We start from the raw sequence: 14933 nt of genomic DNA on the forward strand, positions 1-14933 counted from the left end.
CCATCCTGCCTATTTCCGTTGCGAAGCAATCAGTCTTCCGGTTTGAAGTATAAGACAAGCGTTCAAAAATATAATTGAAAACACGACATTTGAGAGGTAAATTATCACATGTAAAACATTTGAATACCATCGAATTTCAACTATATTTAAATCACGAATGATATATCTCTATAAATAAAGACATTTATTTCCAAATTCCAAAAAAAAAACGTCTGGAACGCGTACATCCGCTTCTCCGCGATTAAAATAAAAGGTTAAAATATAAAGGTTAAAATAAAACTAAACTACTTAATATACAAATACCAAAAGACTATAACGAATTTTAAATTTACAATCTAACATATCGATATCAAACTCGATGTATTATCGATAATCCCAGATACAAACATCAACCGGACTCACCTTAGCACCGTGCGGGAAATCGAATAGGTAATTCATGATTTTATCAGTGAAATTGTAATCGCTATTAGTTAGTATAAACAGTCTAGCTCCGCTTTCTCTTATCCTAGACAAGAACATTGGCAGTCTTTCGTCTTTCTTCAGGTACAAATCTAAGTTTTCCGTTGTTTTCTTCTTGAGATCGCCGTGTATGTGAACGTAGTCGACGGCATTTCGCACATCTTGGAAGATTGATTTGAAGGACATAGCTAGGTCGCCGCATCTCACTCCCGTCTTAACTCTGTCACATCAAAGAAACGTCTAATTAGTTCCTTCAATTCCCGGCGACATTAACAAGTCATAGCAGAAAAATAAATAGACTTAATTGCAATTGGAGACACGAATGATTTATCATTTTTTTTAAAATGGTAAAATAAAAGGTCATATGACACAACAAAGAATTTTAGGCTTTAAAATGTTTCGATTAAAATTCGTTTTAGAAATACCAAATTATGGATATGATGAAATAATAATTTACGACAACGCTATGAAGATTAATTAGTTACAAGTAAGAAAATGTAAAAGAATAAATGTATAAAATGAAACTGAAAAGCTATTTAAGACCGGACTGTCTTCGATTTGCACGATACTCGATTTTGCTCAGTACTTGATCTACCCACATCTTGAACAACAATTTTATTCAAAAAAAAAATCAATTGAGTCGTCATTTATTACATTTTCAAAAACTAAGTCACAACAAATTAAAATGTAAAACGATACTATTGATACATAATTATAATATAATATGTATCAACAACAGGACATGGACTGCAATATATTCGCTTCAAATTATCTAGTAGATTACATATTATATCTTAATAAAAAATCAAGGTCATTTATTAACATATACTTTTCATCAACATTATGAAGTGCATGATGAGGTAAATAAATAAATATTCACTGCCTATACCAGTTTATGAATAATAAGGGGCGGAAACTTCGATTCATTGTTTTTTCCTCTTGATATTTATATGTATATTATATACTTTCACGATTCAACTATTGAACTACCTACGTGGTGGTTACTTTGGTGTTTGGTGTCTACTTACTACGTGGTGAATACGTGTGGTCGAAGTCCCAATTACACTATAATAACATTTATTTCAAGCCCGTATGACGCTATCATACCAGGACCGATCGATTCACATGCACAAGTAACTTTCTCAGCAGTGACTGACTGGTATCAGTGTTTTCGGAGCCGAAACAACGATTTTATTTATTGATTGGTTAAGCATCTAAGCAATAAAAAAAAAGTGGGGGACAAGCTAACGGCCCATCTGGTGTTAAGCGGTTACCGGAACCCATAGACATCTACAACGTAAATGCCACCACCCAACTTGGGATAGGAGTTCTAAGGTCTCAGTATAGTTATAACGGTTTTTTTTTTCTTCGGACCGGGGGCCGAACCTCCTACGAGGTCCCCGCGCCTAGGGGGCGCGCGGGATATGTGGGACTCAACGATCTGCAGGTGTTGAGAGCAGACCGCGGGCCCAAGGAATTTTAGGGCCCACCCACTAAACGACTCCCCTGCACTCTTACACCCGATATCCGATCTCCGTCCGGGGTCAAAACCCGGTCAGAGTAGGGGGGTTCCCGCGGCATAGTTACAACGGCTGCCCCAACTTTTAAACCGAAACGCAATACTGCTTCATGGCAGAAATAAAACGTAAACGTAACGTAAATAAACGTTATGTTGAAATATTTCATAATTAACCAATGATTTTCATCAAAATAAGATTTTAGCATTTATTCCATTATACCTAAATATGGTAGTGTCAGAATTTGGCAACACTTTATTTATTTTTCCATTTTATTTAGACGTATTAATTACATAGAATAAACACTACGTAGAATATATCAATTTTAAATTCAAGATTTAAAATAGAACGCAAATCTATTTCAGCGTCCGTGCTCTAAGCACACGGCCTGTTTACAAACATCACACGAACAAACGAAAACGAACTTAATGCGAATTCAGATAAGACTGTAAACATTTTATCAGTTTAATATGTGTCAATAATGTTACATGCCCTATAAGAGTGAAAAACAATTATGATTCCAACACGTTTCTCGTAAATTGTTTTCGGATTGCAGTAGAATGATTTAATCGAATTCAACACACATATATTAAAACACAAATGTGAGTCCAAAATGATTATGGACATAGTCGTCATATGGATAAAATTGCTGTTTTTTTTTTTGATAAATAAAATTGGAAATTCCACATTCAAATTACAAAAGTGGGAGTAGCTAGTGAGTGTACGATATCGGCCAAACGTGTTTTCCGATAACTGATATTCAGCTTTTTATATGATTAAACGAATTAAAAAAGTTTCCCGCTCTAAAAAACAAAGTTAATAATAATAATAATAATTGAAGACATATCACACAGGGACATCCCGCCCTAATCTAGGATTCCTTGTGTTACGAGTACCATCCAGAGACTGACAAACATACTTATATACGTTTAAATAAATATGTACATATTTAATATGGATAACAAACACCGAGACACCGAGACAAACAAACCTGTTTATCACACAATGTTTGCCCGTTGTGGGAATCGAACCCACGACCCTCGGCGCAACATTTAGGGGCGCTAACTAATGCACCACAGAATCAGTCAAATGCCGCCATAAGTAACCGAATTATTTATTGTTAATATTACGCTTACCTCGTATATTGGGGTGAATTCGTGAAGAAATCTATGAGGCACGCAATCAGATAGGTTTCCGGCAGGTTAAACAAAGTGTTCAGAACGTAAACCCTCGATTCATCTAAAGTCAAGAATTTATTCGGATATAATTCGTATACCTGTGAACTGAAGGAAAACATTTATATAATATACCATAGAAATAAAATTTAGACGTAGAATTAAATATATGACATGAATTGTAAAATATTTATGGCATGCGGACATTAAAAACTAGTCTATAAACAAAATTGAAAGATATACTATTTATGCATTAAAACACTTTTTGTTAAAAATCAATAATTCATATTTCAATAACAAAATCAAATCTAATTTTAACATTATTAACATGAATCATAATGCGTGATTTCATATTATATGGCTGATCGTTATTTTAGCCCCAATTGACGTCACACGTCACTTAGTTAAAGTTGCACTTAGCAGAGTTTGATGTAAAGATTGTGTTGTAATTTTCAAAAAGATATATGCTTTCCAGTTTTCCATTATTACTCTTTCATATTCGGTCTGGTTATAATTTATTTCATGGATAATATTTATCATCATCATGACTCAGTAATTAGCCCTAACCAATATACCCCATGGTGAGGTTCGGAGATTATAAATTATTATTTATTGAAATGATATAAAATAATAAAAATGAATGTCATATAAGTTCAATTTTTTTAAGGTAGTAAGTACAAAAGACGAACTAAATTTATTTATCGAGGGGTGAAAGGTTAAAGCGACATTACGCTTAATACGCGACATTTATCTTTGTTATTAAAGGTACATATTAACATCAATAGTTCTATGTTTTTAATCGAACTTCAATAAAGTTTACCCCATTCAAATAGACGAAGAATTTTTGTTGTCATTATATTTTTTCCAAATTTTAATGGCTCTCCGTGTATATTGCAAAAATGTCGCTTAAACCAAATAGTCTTTCACCACTCGGTATGTATTTCAACACACCGGTTCCAGACCTTAAAAAGACTAGAGTTACAAGATTAAAAATAATAATTTAATCAATACTTCTTGTTAATAACACAAAGAGCATTTAAAACAAACGTTCATAATGTGAGTATTTATTCACGTACCTAGACAAAGCAAATATTTTGCACGCATAAAAGAACATTGATGTGCCTTTGGAAAACATACAGCATTGTATTATGAAGAAGCAGTGTGTACTTAGCTTAGATTCCTTGTCTATGTCCAACCATAGACAGTCAATTTAGTTCCATCTTTAGCCGCTAGGTGCTGCCAGCAAGTATAAAGGGAGCGCAGCCATCTTTGATCTTCATAGCGTTGTGTACTTTCGTACTGTGAAGTCGCAAGTCCACAAATATTTATTCGACTTCTTATTAATTGCAAAAAATATTTATTTTGTGTTTCTATGAGTGTTATTTTGCAATCATTACGAGTATTATTTACCAATCCTATCATCGGACGCCATGAATCACGCGTCATCTGTTGGAGGTGATGTTGAGTCAAGCTCCATAATTTCCGAGAGGGAAGATGTCCAGGCGAGACGCGATGGAGACGCCTCGCGTTCGAACAGCTCGTCAAGCGAAAAAGAACAAAAGGAGTCTCTGCGTAAGAAACGACGGGATTCAAAGGTAACGGTCGATCTTCGAATCGGCTCGTTATCCCACCAGGTCAGTGACGTTGTAAATCTAATAATGCATCAACTGTGTGTAACAATTGAATGTAACGAAAATTGTTGTAAACAAATTGATCTCGTCAATACGGAAATTTTGACAAAAACACAACAGATTTAAACTAATAATCTTTGTAACATAATTACTGAAAACTTTGACAAATCGTCTCCGTCGTACAAGTTACCCGTAAAAAGCGTTTTAAATTGTATACGGAAAAAAGGGCCGTATGTATAGAAATAAGACGTCAAAGTTTAATTTCCGTGGTCTCTAACAAAGTATCCTGTTGCCAACGCACCACTCATTGAGGAATTTTTGTTTGATAATAGTAAATTGAAATCTATTCAGTCCCTCGGAGGGCTACAATCCTATTTGTCACGATCTCGTACAAAAGGTAAGCCAAACATTATAAACAATCATAGTCCGTAACATCTGGCACAATCCAGAGGGGGGCAATTGAAGACACCGACGGGAGGCACTGAGTGCCACCAAAATTGTAATAATTTGTAAACCATGTATGGTTACCAAATACCGTAAAAAAAAAAAAAAAAACAAAAAAAAAAAAAAAAACTACCTTTTTCTGCGGAAGAAAAGCGACGGATCAATGCGTCCAATTTTCGATCTTCGAGAGTTGAACAAGGTCGTAAAGATAAAACACCTAACTGTTTTCGGACACCTAGGTACCAAACTTTCTCCACCCAGAGGACTGGATGATAGAATTGAACATTTCTCAGGAATATTTTTCTAGTATCAGTCGCAAAATTTCGTCGATACTTCTTGAGGATCAGTACCAAGGTACCAGTTCAGTACCTCCAGGAAGGAATCGGTACCTTCTTATGAGTTAGTATGAAATGACATGCCTACCCTTCGGTCTGGCTTCAGAGCCACACCTTTTTGCTTCTATAACATGCGGGTCGCAGAGACCTTGCGTGCAAAGGGAACTCGAGTGCTAGTGTCTACTAGACGACTTCCTTTTTGGTCGACCAAGACAAATCCAAGTTGAAACTTCAGGCTGCAGAAGCTGTGAAGCTTTTGGATTAACCTTTTTTGCTTCCATAACATGCTGGGTCGCAGAGACCTTGCGTGCAAAAGGAACTCGAGTGCTAGTCTACCTAGACGACTTCCTTTTGGTCGACCAAAACAAATCCAAGTTGAAACTTCAGGCTGCAGAAGCTGTGAAGGTTTTGGATTATCTGGGCTGGCATGTCAATTTCCATTATATAGGGTGCTCGGTCGCTCGGTCGCGGAGATATTGCGTGCAAAGTCGAGTGCTAGCTTACCTACACGACTTAATCTTGTTTCACCAAGACAAATAAACGTTTTTGTTCCCATAGCATGCTCGGTCGCGGAGACCTTGCGTACATAGGGAAGTCAGATGTTAACGTACCTACGCGACTTTCTCTTGGTCCTTGAAGACAAATACACCTTTTTGCTTCCACAGCATGCTCGGTCGCGGAGGCATTGCGTGCAAAATCGAAGTGCTAGCTTACTTACACGACATGATCTTGTTTCACCAAGACAAATAAACGTTTTTGCTCCCATAGCATGCTCGGTCGCGAAGACCTTACGTACATAGGGAAGTCAAATGTTAACCTACCTACGCGACTTTTTCTTGGTCCATGAAGACAAATACACCTTTTTTGCTTGCATAGCATGCTCGGTCGCGGAAACATTGCGTGCAAAGGGATGTTGAGTGTTATCCCACCTACGCAAATCCCACCAGGTCCATCAAAAGAAGTCCAAGTTGAGTCTTCAGGCCACATAAGCTGTAAAGCTCTTGGATTATTTGGGCTGCCAAGTCAGCCTTACAAAAAATCAATTAGTACACTGGTTCAAGAGATGACATGTCTGGGGATTCGATGGAAAATTGCGAGAAATGAAGTGGCCACTCAACAACATCCTAGCTCAAACTCTGACGGAATTACATCAATCTATGCTAACTTGCAAATTTTCTTGCGAAGTTTCAAGAAAATGGGTAAAAAACAGGCCATCCTGCATGTGTTAACAATTAAATGCAGTGCTGACGCGGAGCCACATGTTAGACATTGCCGATACACAAAACCAACCATTTCCTGGCAACGGAAGCTTCGGACATGTGTAGGGGTTACAAATGCAGTGCTGACGCGGAGCCACATGTCAAACATTGCCGAGACCCAAAACCAACCATTTCCTGGCAACGGAAGCTTCGGACATGGGTAGGGGTGACAATTAGACAAAATATTAACGTCCTGTCTATGGTCAGCTCAACAACAGAAACGGCTCACCCACAAAAGAGCTATTTGCAATGGTAGTGACAATCAAAATGAATCTGAAAGTATTTCACTAACGTTGACCTTTCGATTTTTAAACCTAAGCGATAAGTTGATAACTGTCAGCTTATAATCTCTCGGGGAGATACAACATCATAGCCGACAGGCTATCACGAGGAAATCAACCTGCGAAATGGCACTTTTTACCACAAGTGACCACAAAAGTTTTTCGAAAGTGGGGTCATCCGGATATAAACCCATTCGCCGACCAAGATTGGATACCTTCAGCAGACCGTAGAGGATGCAACTAGCATGGAGAATTCCTCCTCTCAACCTTCTCCCCAAAGTACTGACTCACTTCAACAGTGCCTAGGGAACCTACCTGGTAGTGTTCCCAGACTGAGCGAAAGCATTTGGGTTTCCAAGCCCTCAGATCCCGAACGCTAGATAACTCGCACGAAATCCAAAACCTGCCTCCTCCACAGGTTAAACATTAACCCTGAAAGCTTAGAAAGGGGGGGGGGGGGGAGGTTGTACAAATAATAGACTGGTCTAAACAGGAGAAGATTTATTGAAAATTAGCTGGTGTCAATCCACTTTGTCAGCATACTTACCAGCAACTAGAAGATGGTGCATATGGTGCTACAGTTTTAAAATTGATCCTAAGTCTGCAGATGTTGCCAAATTCTTTCTTCTTTTCCAAAAAGAAAATTTTGCCTATAAAACAATCCTTCTGCATCATAAAGCAGCGCTGTCGACTTTCTGTGGGCGAAATACATGTAGGACAGCAAACATTCTCAAGCTCTCTAATAAAAATTGCTATTTTAAAAAAGCCATCGGAATAGCTAAACAAAATTCAACTACTTATTACAATTTTACTAAGTGTAGTCCCATTCACATGAGATCCGAGAATAGTTCTAAACTGGTTTTCTTCAAACCCAGCCACCACATCACGCCTCAATGTAGCTTGAAGGACACCAACAACCATGTTGCTGGCTACGGGACGCAGAGTTAATGACCTTACTTTGCTCAACATTTCTAAAGACAGTTTCTTTGATAACAGAGAAAAACATCTTTCTGATACCAGTCTTTGGGTCTAAAATTGAAATCCATTTTCGTCAATAATCTGCATAAGTGCTTTCTAAACATGAAACTAAAGACATGCCCGGTAAGATTCGTAAGGACTTTTTTCTAACTATGTGTGTTGTCACAAAAGCGGCATCCCGTACTGTAATTGGAAACTGGTCTTCGTTCAACCTTACGAGGTAATGGCATCAACGCATCTCTAAGAAGTTGTAGATCAGCAGTAGCCTCTGAGATGGATTGATAATGAACCAATGGACGAAATACTTTCTAGAGGCAATTGCAAATCATCCAAACGTTTACAATAATTATTGCCGAATAGTAGAGCTTCGTAAAGATCCTCACGATTCTTTTTTTTTCAACACATTTACTTCTACATGATGTATATACATCATTTATACAATTTATACATTTTCTTGTATATACAAGATAAAATGTTTATTACAAACTTATAAATATTTTTTAATTATTGAATTAACATGGAAGTTAACAACTGTTTTTTCGATTTAATAATTATATAAATTATGAACATTATCATTGCGCTTCATAATTTTATTATGGCTTTACCTATTTCATCATAGCGTTGTGCTTAATAATTTCACCAGCAGATAACAAACACGTCTTCATAATACAATGCTGTATGTTTTCCAAAGGCACATCAATATTACGGTTTTACATAACAATAAAACCGATATTATGTGCCGAGAAGGAAAACATACAGCATTGCAGGAAGTTCTTCCTGGTGAAGACTATGAAGATCAAAGATGGCTGCGCTCCCTTTATACTTGCTGGCAGCACCTAGCGGCTAAAGATGGAACTAAATTGACTGTCTATGGTTGGACATAGACAAGGAATCTAAGCTAAGTACACACTGCTTCTTCATAATACAATGCTGTATGTTTTCCTTCTCGGCACATAATATCGGTTTTATTGTTATGTAAAACCGTAATACTTTGTACCAAAGGCCAATGACCATAAAAATAAACATATAACATATGTATATATATTTTATTGCTTAGATCGGTGGACGAGCTCAGAGCCCACCTGGTGTTAAGTGGTTACTGGAGCTCACAGAAATCTACAACGTAAATGCGCCACCCACCTTGAGATATAAGACCTAAGGTCTCAGTATACTTACAACGGCTACCCCACCCTTCAAACCGAAACGCATTACTGCTTCACGGCAGAAATAGGCGGGATGGTGGTACCTACCCGTGCGGACTCATAAGAGGTTCTACCACCAGTCAAATAGTATACATATATAGTCCTTAGAAATAGAATGTCCATGTATGTAATAAAGAATGTCTCAAAAAATCATTCGTACTTACTGTTTTAAAAATTCAAATCCATGTACACACACTAAAATATTCCCGTAGGCATCGACTTTGAGCAAATTTCCATATAACGTATCAAACCAGAGACCTCTGAAATTAATGATTTAATATGTTAAAACATGCGGACAAAATGAGTCCTTTCTAATAGAAACTATTATTACTTTCGCTGCTCACCTCACTGGAAACGAAGGGTCATATTCGAATTCTAATATCTCTCTTGGATATCCTTTGACTACTAATCTTTCTTTGGTTAAATTGAATCCTAATGTTTCGTACTGTGGCGATTTGTATTCTGTAAAAATAAAATTACGTTCAAAAGATTTATTACTTTAGTGACCAATTAACAACCAAATTATTATTTGAATGTTAATTTATTACTCACCGGCCAATGTATAGTCCATATCAAAACCGTAAAATTTAACATTTTCTAAATGCAACGATCTGTTAACGAAAATTCTGAAACAAAAAAAAAAACAGTTCGTGAGGTTTTTTTATTTTTTTTTATTTTCCACAAAAATATTAAATTTCAACGATATAGCAGCTTGTGAATACGAGTATACTCGTATTTTTATTTTCTGTGACATGTGATATAATATAAATTTTATAGAGCTCTTCCATATAAACATATTATATGAATAAATCCTCCTGCATCCTAGATGACGCATAAAGAGGTATACCTAAATTTATTTCTGAATTTCTTTCTAAAAACAATTAGTTCTATATAGTTAAAATATTGAAGTTCTTTTAAGTAAATAAATAAACCTACTTTAAGGGATTACAATCCGAACTATATAAATATTATGTTACATACATTATGTTCAGAATTCCAGATTCAGACTTGGAATAGTCATCCAACCGTCATCCATCATCATTCCGTATAAAATAAATTTGAAAATAGTTTTTTCAATTTTAAAAATAATACTAAATTAACCATATTTGATTGCGATGGTCAGAGACTGTGTAGTTCTACGATAAAGACCAACAGTTGGCCGCCAGAGCAAAAGAGACCGTAATTCTGGCCTAGACACTTTATAGCGACTGCATAATAAAATAATAAGAAATATGAAGAAGCTAATCAGCCTGAAGCAGGTTCGACAAACTGTGAAAAAATTGTCATCAAAACGCATAGGGCGATTGTAAGTCTAAGAACGATACTCGATATATTTCTGTAAGACTTGGCAACTGAAGTGATGTAAAGAATGAAACTTTAATATTAATTTACTTAGACAACTGATGAATTTTGAGAAGCGTAAGAGAAAACGTACGTAGGCGGTGGCATTATTCTAGTGGTGTCCATGCTGTGGGATGTAGTAAACGATTATCCAAAGCGGCAGATAGCAAAAAAGGGAGTTGAAGAGAAAGTAATCAAACTTAAACTATAGACCAAAATAATGAAAATTTTGAAAATATAAATGTAGGTAATGTAATAAGTTTCTTTTTGAAATAAATAACTCTATTATAACTCTCAAACATATTGATAAATAATAATTGCACAGTGCACAAGCAAACATCTTTAATTAGACGTGTCACGTGTTCAATTTGTTATTCAGAAATAACGAAACCAGTTACATTTTCCCGGGATAAATAATATACGTCAAACCTGGATAAGCGAGAGTTCAAGGGAGCACAATCTCATTCTCGCTTATAGAGGTTTCTCACTAACCCGAGTTTCTCGTTAACGCTCCCTTTAAATTTCGATTCGCGATTTTCCGCATTCAAATGCATTCACTATTTTAAGTTTATGACTTTAATGACAGTACTTTAATTTTCCGTTTTTACATGATGCAGAACAGAACTTTCCTTCGCAATTGATTAACGATAAACTGAGTAAGTCCGACAAACAAGACGATACACAGGCACACGTGTCCATTCGAAAATAATGCGATAAAAGAATACGATAAAATAACAACGTTATTTAGTTCCACGAAATAGAATAGGTTCAATATTCACGAGAAAACAATACAAAAACAATAATAGGAAGTTCCACGAAAGTTAAAAATGAGTCATAAAATAGCACATGTTAAATTTGTAATTTGTTTTGTCATTTGTTCCTCCTAAATAATATAAATAAATAAATAAAGCTCGGCTGTCGCTTATAGAGGTATAGATAGGTAGCAGTCTCACTTACGGAGGTCCATGAGGAAAAAACGACTCTCTCTTACAGAGGTTTCTGTTTCTCGCTAATAGAGGTTTTGGGAGCTTAAAATGACGGGTCCTTGCTATTACTCTAACTTATAGAGTTTTCTTACTTATCCAGTTCTCATTTACCCAGGTTTGACTGTAATTGTTTGTGTCAATTTCTGGTCCATAAACTGCTACTCAATTAGTAGATCCGTTTGTAACGGAAATTGGAATGACAAACATCTAACTATTCTCCCAACTTTCGCATTAATAATATTAGTAGCGTTTAGAATATTTTACTTATTGCTTACGTACATATTTACGAACAAAAGGAATGTGTTGTAGACGTTGACAGACGGAAGATAGTCACCTAGTACTATAACATTTTCGGTGGAATAGATTCACAGTATTTTATATTATTGTTTCCACTATATACGAGTAATATTGTGAGTATAAAATATTGTGTTGTAAATGTAAAATAATCTTGCTGGATCCTATACAGAAGTCAGTTCTCATACGTACTCACTTACTCATCTCACTGGTCTTGTACATTGACCTACATTGCTTATACGAGATACCAGTTTTTATCCAACTTTGTGACACACTGAAAATGTTTATTTTCTTACTTGTTTACGTGAGAAGGGACATGTAACAAAAACAAGCGAAAGTTCGCTTCATTAAATATATTCACGTTATGACCTCCAAAGACACCATCACATGGCGATGTTCCGCCTACGAATCGTAACTCGTAATCTATCTAAAATAGAAATCATATTCTATTAGTAACACATCATTTTTACGTCTTCCGATTGAGCGACCAAATAAGTGCTGCGATGTTTATTTTGCATTAAATTATGAACGTATCGGAATATTATCTCGCCAAAACATGTTTGTAAAACAACAAATTGATTTCGTCTTCGGGCGATAAATTATGTAAACATTGATTATACGATTTAGAATTTATTTTTCAATCGTCACGTTTCAAGTTTTCCATCAAGTAAAATTCCAGTCTTCATATAATACACGCAATTGTTTTATAGTTTTCATTATGAACACTGAATATTTAAATATATATCACTGTTCCCTGTTTCAATACCAGCCCTAAGAGTTGGAACAACTCATTTTTAAAATATAAAAAGTTGAGTTAAATAAGGTATTGCTAATTAATTTTTTCAGCTCAGCTTCACCCTAACGTGTGTAGGTGAGCTCACGGGGCTCAAACCGGAATGTTGCTAACACTGACCCTAGCAAGGGCAGTGCTTCGCAGAATCTACCACCGGATCGGAAACGCGACCCACTGAGAAGATCCGCCGAGAAACTCAGTGAACTGAGTCTTTGGGTTAATTCACTCGTCGAGCCCTTCGTCGCAAGCCACGGGTTCGACGAAGACGGTGACCGGGAGGTATTGCTAAAATCCGTGACTGATTTAAGAGTCATAATAATATATGGTATATGAACTTACAATACGGTTTACCACCAGTTGCTTAATTAAATAATATTATATTGAAAATCAAAATGATTCGTCTTCTATGATTTATAATAATAATTAAAACTTTAATTATTCTGTTTTTGTAGAATATGAATACCATATTACATTGATACATCAGAAATATAAACATAAGTGCAACAACATAGCAAATAAATACATCAAGAAGCTCTTAGTTAGCATTCTAGGTAATACACACGAGTTATCTCGTTGCTGACACTCTAGATGTCAAACACCGCTAAGCTAACTTTAGTTAATTGAGATAAGAATTGCGTCAGGTCAGCGAAGCTTGCGATAACGCATGGAATTAACTAATTAGCGCAACGAAAGACTATTATTCTTTAATGTATTGTTTGACAATGTAACGGAAAAAAAACTATACGCAACTCTTAAATCAGCAGTAATAAAATTGCTTCAATGAAACTGAATGAAATTTTATCGCGGAAAAGAAATCTGCCGACGATGCTTAGGGTCGCCGAATATTTTTTGTGAGTAATTTTAAGCTGAATTTGAGAGACCAACATTTTTATTGAGCTAACTCTTCGAATTTCCGGCTTAGCGTCTACGATTCTGGACAAAGCTTTGATTCCAAGAACCTGTGTTTGCTGTGTTCTATGAAATAGGAATCCGTTAAATTTTCACGAATAATAATGAAAAAAGTCTACGATCGTATAATAAAAATCAAACCCATGAAGATTATAATTTACGTAATAATTACTGAACGGTGGTGAGTCTTATGAGCCCGCAGGGGTAGGTACCACCACCTTGCTTATATCTGGCGCGAACCAGTCATGTTTTCCAGTTTGAAGGATGGGATAGTCGCTTTGCAATACATTTCTGCCGTGAAGCAGTAATGCGTTTCGGTTTGAAGGGTGGGGCAGTGAGACCTTAGAACTTATATCTCAAGGTAGGTGGCGCATTTACGTCGTAGATGTCTATGGGCTCCAGTAACCACTTAACACCAGGTGGGCTGTGAGCTCGTCCACCCATCTAAGCAATAAATAAATAAAAACATTTGAGGCGTGAGGCCGTTGGTGGCTGCATTCACGTTGTGATGTCTATAAGATCCGATAAACATTTCGCCTTTTCGCATTAAAAGTGTAAAATTTCCAAAAATACTCGAAATTCAGTTAATATGCGTAAATATTTGGTATCATCAGTATTTTTCTCATAAATACTGTCAAATAAGTGTAGCTTAGTTTTTTTTTTAGATTACCTATGTTTTGACTACTATTAACAAAATTAATACATAATTTTATCTTACTTTAAAAGACAGATAATGTAACTGGTAAAAAATAAATGTTGCAAAGATGATTAAATTAAAAATATTAGATGCATGTTAAACCTTTAAAACACTCCTGTAAAATTAGTAAATTTTGAGATTATACGGTTTTAATGCGAGAAGACGATTTAACACTAGGTGCGCTGTGAGTTCGTTCATCTAACTATACACTAAAAAACGTTGAGCGTTACGTTTTTTATAGAGGTTACGGCACTGACATTAAATATTGCTTGAAAACATGAAAATCACGCTTAAATAAATGAATAAATTGTTAATTAGTTGGCTTCTCCCAACGACCTCTCTACTGAGTTGCAAGTTTAAAAAAATTATTACACCAAACGATATGTTGCAAATCAGACTTTTGGGAGCAATTAAACGTTGATTCATACTGTAGAACTAAGGATGGTGGATACCTGATCGGACTAACATAACATCTTACCACATTGATCTCACTGGTGGTAGGACCTCTTGGGAGTCCGCACGGGTAGGCACCACCACCCCGCCTATTTCCGCCGTGAAGCAGTAATGCGTTTCGGTTCGAAGGGTGGGGCAGCCGTTGTAACTATACTGAGATCTTAGAACTTATATCTCGA

General features: G+C 36.0%; 1 protein-coding gene across 7 annotated transcripts in view; it reads right to left on the reverse strand.

Moving 5' to 3' along the window:
* Positions 1-14933, reverse strand: part of LOC101744387 (cytosolic purine 5'-nucleotidase) — a 40935-nt gene that overhangs the window by 8706 nt on the left and 17296 nt on the right. For 6 of the 7 annotated variants that reach the window (XM_004932588.5, XM_004932587.5, XM_004932591.5 and 3 more), the window contains 5 exons: positions 9834-9907; positions 9626-9743; positions 9446-9541; positions 3113-3259; positions 403-679 (listed from right to left, as the gene is read on the reverse strand). In XM_004932588.5, the coding sequence (XP_004932645.1) occupies positions 403-679; positions 3113-3259; positions 9446-9541; positions 9626-9743; positions 9834-9907 (712 nt within the window). Of the gene's footprint in view, positions 1-402; positions 680-3112; positions 3260-9445; positions 9542-9625; positions 9744-9833; positions 9908-11114; positions 11349-14933 lie in introns of those variants that run through there. The other variant, XM_021352220.3, reaches the window with a different exon arrangement.

Source organism: Bombyx mori, chromosome 23, assembly GCF_030269925.1.
Source record: "Bombyx mori chromosome 23, ASM3026992v2".
Classification (NCBI taxonomy): Eukaryota; Metazoa; Arthropoda; class Insecta; order Lepidoptera; family Bombycidae; genus Bombyx; species Bombyx mori.